Source organism: Sphaerodactylus townsendi, linkage group LG05 (assembly GCF_021028975.2).
Source record: "Sphaerodactylus townsendi isolate TG3544 linkage group LG05, MPM_Stown_v2.3, whole genome shotgun sequence".
Classification (NCBI taxonomy): Eukaryota; Metazoa; Chordata; class Lepidosauria; order Squamata; family Sphaerodactylidae; genus Sphaerodactylus; species Sphaerodactylus townsendi.
Window position 1 is genome coordinate 132,387,866 of NC_059429.1, and position 5,169 is coordinate 132,393,034.

At 93.8% G+C, this 5,169-nt stretch overlaps 1 protein-coding gene across 1 annotated transcript; it reads left to right on the forward strand.

Annotated features, from left to right (window-relative positions):
* Window positions 1–873: 873 nt before the first annotated feature.
* LOC125433425 (basic proline-rich protein-like) lies at window positions 874–3,510 on the forward strand (the record flags this gene model as incomplete). Its single annotated transcript, XM_048497932.1, has 2 exons — window positions 874–1,983; window positions 3,016–3,510. Coding segments are annotated over 2 exons (1,605 nt in total), but the record flags the coding sequence as incomplete, so codon positions are not given.
* Window positions 3,511–5,169: the final 1,659 nt, after the last annotated feature.

The following is a 5,169-nucleotide window of genomic DNA, read 5'->3' on the forward strand; positions in this document are numbered from 1 at the left end:
CCCCCCCCCCCCCCACCCCCCCCCCCCCCCACCCCCCCCCCCCCCCACCCCCCCCCCCCCCCACCCCCCCCCCCCCCCACCCCCCCCCCCCCCCACCCCCCCCCCCCCCCACCCCCCCCCCCCCCCACCCCCCCCCCCCCCCACCCCCCCCCCCCCCCACCCCCCCCCCCCCCCACCCCCCCCCCCCCCCACCCCCCCCCCCCCCCACCCCCCCCCCCCCCCACCCCCCCCCCCCCCCACCCCCCCCCCCCCCCACCCCCCCCCCCCCCCACCCCCCCCCCCCCCCACCCCCCCCCCCCCCCACCCCCCCCCCCCCCCACCCCCCCCCCCCCCCACCCCCCCCCCCCCCCACCCCCCCCCCCCCCCACCCCCCCCCCCCCCCACCCCCCCCCCCCCCCACCCCCCCCCCCCCCCACCCCCCCCCCCCCCCACCCCCCCCCCCCCCCACCCCCCCCCCCCCCCACCCCCCCCCCCCCCCACCCCCCCCCCCCCCCACCCCCCCCCCCCCCCACCCCCCCCCCCCCCCACCCCCCCCCCCCCCCACCCCCCCCCCCCCCCACCCCCCCCCCCCCCCACCCCCCCCCCCCCCCACCCCCCCCCCCCCCCACCCCCCCCCCCCCCCACCCCCCCCCCCCCCCACCCCCCCCCCCCCCCACCCCCCCCCCCCCCCACCCCCCCCCCCCCCCACCCCCCCCCCCCCCCACCCCCCCCCCCCCCCACCCCCCCCCCCCCCCACCCCCCCCCCCCCCCACCCCCCCCCCCCCCCACCCCCCCCCCCCCCCACCCCCCCCCCCCCCCACCCCCCCCCCCCCCCACCCCCCCCCCCCCCCACCCCCCCCCCCCCCCACCCCCCCCCCCCCCCACCCCCCCCCCCCCCCACCCCCCCCCCCCCCCACCCCCCCCCCCCCCCACCCCCCCCCCCCCCCACCCCCCCCCCCCCCCACCCCCCCCCCCCCCCACCCCCCCCCCCCCCCACCCCCCCCCCCCCCCACCCCCCCCCCCCCCCACCCCCCCCCCCCCCCACCCCCCCCCCCCCCCACCCCCCCCCCCCCCCACCCCCCCCCCCCCCCACCCCCCCCCCCCCCCACCCCCCCCCCCCCCCACCCCCCCCCCCCCCCACCCCCCCCCCCCCCCACCCCCCCCCCCCCCCACCCCCCCCCCCCCCCACCCCCCCCCCCCCCCACCCCCCCCCCCCCCCACCCCCCCCCCCCCCCACCCCCCCCCCCCCCCACCCCCCCCCCCCCCCACCCCCCCCCCCCCCCACCCCCCCCCCCCCCCACCCCCCCCCCCCCCCACCCCCCCCCCCCCCCACCCCCCCCCCCCCCCACCCCCCCCCCCCCCCACCCCCCCCCCCCCCCACCCCCCCCCCCCCCCACCCCCCCCCCCCCCCACCCCCCCCCCCCCCCACCCCCCCCCCCCCCCACCCCCCCCCCCCCCCACCCCCCCCCCCCCCCACCCCCCCCCCCCCCCACCCCCCCCCCCCCCCACCCCCCCCCCCCCCCACCCCCCCCCCCCCCCACCCCCCCCCCCCCCCACCCCCCCCCCCCCCCACCCCCCCCCCCCCCCACCCCCCCCCCCCCCCACCCCCCCCCCCCCCCACCCCCCCCCCCCCCCACCCCCCCCCCCCCCCACCCCCCCCCCCCCCCACCCCCCCCCCCCCCCACCCCCCCCCCCCCCCACCCCCCCCCCCCCCCACCCCCCCCCCCCCCCACCCCCCCCCCCCCCCACCCCCCCCCCCCCCCACCCCCCCCCCCCCCCACCCCCCCCCCCCCCCACCCCCCCCCCCCCCCACCCCCCCCCCCCCCCACCCCCCCCCCCCCCCACCCCCCCCCCCCCCCACCCCCCCCCCCCCCCACCCCCCCCCCCCCCCACCCCCCCCCCCCCCCACCCCCCCCCCCCCCCACCCCCCCCCCCCCCCACCCCCCCCCCCCCCCACCCCCCCCCCCCCCCACCCCCCCCCCCCCCCACCCCCCCCCCCCCCCACCCCCCCCCCCCCCCACCCCCCCCCCCCCCCACCCCCCCCCCCCCCCACCCCCCCCCCCCCCCACCCCCCCCCCCCCCCACCCCCCCCCCCCCCCACCCCCCCCCCCCCCCACCCCCCCCCCCCCCCACCCCCCCCCCCCCCCACCCCCCCCCCCCCCCACCCCCCCCCCCCCCCACCCCCCCCCCCCCCCACCCCCCCCCCCCCCCACCCCCCCCCCCCCCCACCCCCCCCCCCCCCCACCCCCCCCCCCCCCCACCCCCCCCCCCCCCCACCCCCCCCCCCCCCCACCCCCCCCCCCCCCCACCCCCCCCCCCCCCCACCCCCCCCCCCCCCCACCCCCCCCCCCCCCCACCCCCCCCCCCCCCCACCCCCCCCCCCCCCCACCCCCCCCCCCCCCCACCCCCCCCCCCCCCCACCCCCCCCCCCCCCCACCCCCCCCCCCCCCCACCCCCCCCCCCCCCCACCCCCCCCCCCCCCCACCCCCCCCCCCCCCCACCCCCCCCCCCCCCCACCCCCCCCCCCCCCCACCCCCCCCCCCCCCCACCCCCCCCCCCCCCCACCCCCCCCCCCCCCCACCCCCCCCCCCCCCCACCCCCCCCCCCCCCCACCCCCCCCCCCCCCCACCCCCCCCCCCCCCCACCCCCCCCCCCCCCCACCCCCCCCCCCCCCCACCCCCCCCCCCCCCCACCCCCCCCCCCCCCCACCCCCCCCCCCCCCCACCCCCCCCCCCCCCCACCCCCCCCCCCCCCCACCCCCCCCCCCCCCCACCCCCCCCCCCCCCCACCCCCCCCCCCCCCCACCCCCCCCCCCCCCCACCCCCCCCCCCCCCCACCCCCCCCCCCCCCCACCCCCCCCCCCCCCCACCCCCCCCCCCCCCCACCCCCCCCCCCCCCCACCCCCCCCCCCCCCCACCCCCCCCCCCCCCCACCCCCCCCCCCCCCCACCCCCCCCCCCCCCCACCCCCCCCCCCCCCCACCCCCCCCCCCCCCCACCCCCCCCCCCCCCCACCCCCCCCCCCCCCCACCCCCCCCCCCCCCCACCCCCCCCCCCCCCCACCCCCCCCCCCCCCCACCCCCCCCCCCCCCCACCCCCCCCCCCCCCCACCCCCCCCCCCCCCCACCCCCCCCCCCCCCCACCCCCCCCCCCCCCCACCCCCCCCCCCCCCCACCCCCCCCCCCCCCCACCCCCCCCCCCCCCCACCCCCCCCCCCCCCCACCCCCCCCCCCCCCCACCCCCCCCCCCCCCCACCCCCCCCCCCCCCCACCCCCCCCCCCCCCCACCCCCCCCCCCCCCCACCCCCCCCCCCCCCCACCCCCCCCCCCCCCCACCCCCCCCCCCCCCCACCCCCCCCCCCCCCCACCCCCCCCCCCCCCCACCCCCCCCCCCCCCCACCCCCCCCCCCCCCCACCCCCCCCCCCCCCCACCCCCCCCCCCCCCCACCCCCCCCCCCCCCCACCCCCCCCCCCCCCCACCCCCCCCCCCCCCCACCCCCCCCCCCCCCCACCCCCCCCCCCCCCCACCCCCCCCCCCCCCCACCCCCCCCCCCCCCCACCCCCCCCCCCCCCCACCCCCCCCCCCCCCCACCCCCCCCCCCCCCCACCCCCCCCCCCCCCCACCCCCCCCCCCCCCCACCCCCCCCCCCCCCCACCCCCCCCCCCCCCCACCCCCCCCCCCCCCCACCCCCCCCCCCCCCCACCCCCCCCCCCCCCCACCCCCCCCCCCCCCCACCCCCCCCCCCCCCCACCCCCCCCCCCCCCCACCCCCCCCCCCCCCCACCCCCCCCCCCCCCCACCCCCCCCCCCCCCCACCCCCCCCCCCCCCCACCCCCCCCCCCCCCCACCCCCCCCCCCCCCCACCCCCCCCCCCCCCCACCCCCCCCCCCCCCCACCCCCCCCCCCCCCCACCCCCCCCCCCCCCCACCCCCCCCCCCCCCCACCCCCCCCCCCCCCCACCCCCCCCCCCCCCCACCCCCCCCCCCCCCCACCCCCCCCCCCCCCCACCCCCCCCCCCCCCCACCCCCCCCCCCCCCCACCCCCCCCCCCCCCCACCCCCCCCCCCCCCCACCCCCCCCCCCCCCCACCCCCCCCCCCCCCCACCCCCCCCCCCCCCCACCCCCCCCCCCCCCCACCCCCCCCCCCCCCCACCCCCCCCCCCCCCCACCCCCCCCCCCCCCCACCCCCCCCCCCCCCCACCCCCCCCCCCCCCCACCCCCCCCCCCCCCCACCCCCCCCCCCCCCCACCCCCCCCCCCCCCCACCCCCCCCCCCCCCCACCCCCCCCCCCCCCCACCCCCCCCCCCCCCCACCCCCCCCCCCCCCCACCCCCCCCCCCCCCCACCCCCCCCCCCCCCCACCCCCCCCCCCCCCCACCCCCCCCCCCCCCCACCCCCCCCCCCCCCCACCCCCCCCCCCCCCCACCCCCCCCCCCCCCCACCCCCCCCCCCCCCCACCCCCCCCCCCCCCCACCCCCCCCCCCCCCCACCCCCCCCCCCCCCCACCCCCCCCCCCCCCCACCCCCCCCCCCCCCCACCCCCCCCCCCCCCCACCCCCCCCCCCCCCCACCCCCCCCCCCCCCCACCCCCCCCCCCCCCCACCCCCCCCCCCCCCCACCCCCCCCCCCCCCCACCCCCCCCCCCCCCCACCCCCCCCCCCCCCCACCCCCCCCCCCCCCCACCCCCCCCCCCCCCCACCCCCCCCCCCCCCCACCCCCCCCCCCCCCCACCCCCCCCCCCCCCCACCCCCCCCCCCCCCCACCCCCCCCCCCCCCCACCCCCCCCCCCCCCCACCCCCCCCCCCCCCCACCCCCCCCCCCCCCCACCCCCCCCCCCCCCCACCCCCCCCCCCCCCCACCCCCCCCCCCCCCCACCCCCCCCCCCCCCCACCCCCCCCCCCCCCCACCCCCCCCCCCCCCCACCCCCCCCCCCCCCCACCCCCCCCCCCCCCCACCCCCCCCCCCCCCCACCCCCCCCCCCCCCCACCCCCCCCCCCCCCCACCCCCCCCCCCCCCCACCCCCCCCCCCCCCCACCCCCCCCCCCCCCCACCCCCCCCCCCCCCCACCCCCCCCCCCCCCCACCCCCCCCCCCCCCCACCCCCCCCCCCCCCCACCCCCCCCCCCCCCCACCCCCCCCCCCCCCCACCCCCCCCCCCCCCCACCCCCCCCCCCCCCCACCCCCCCCCCCCCCCACC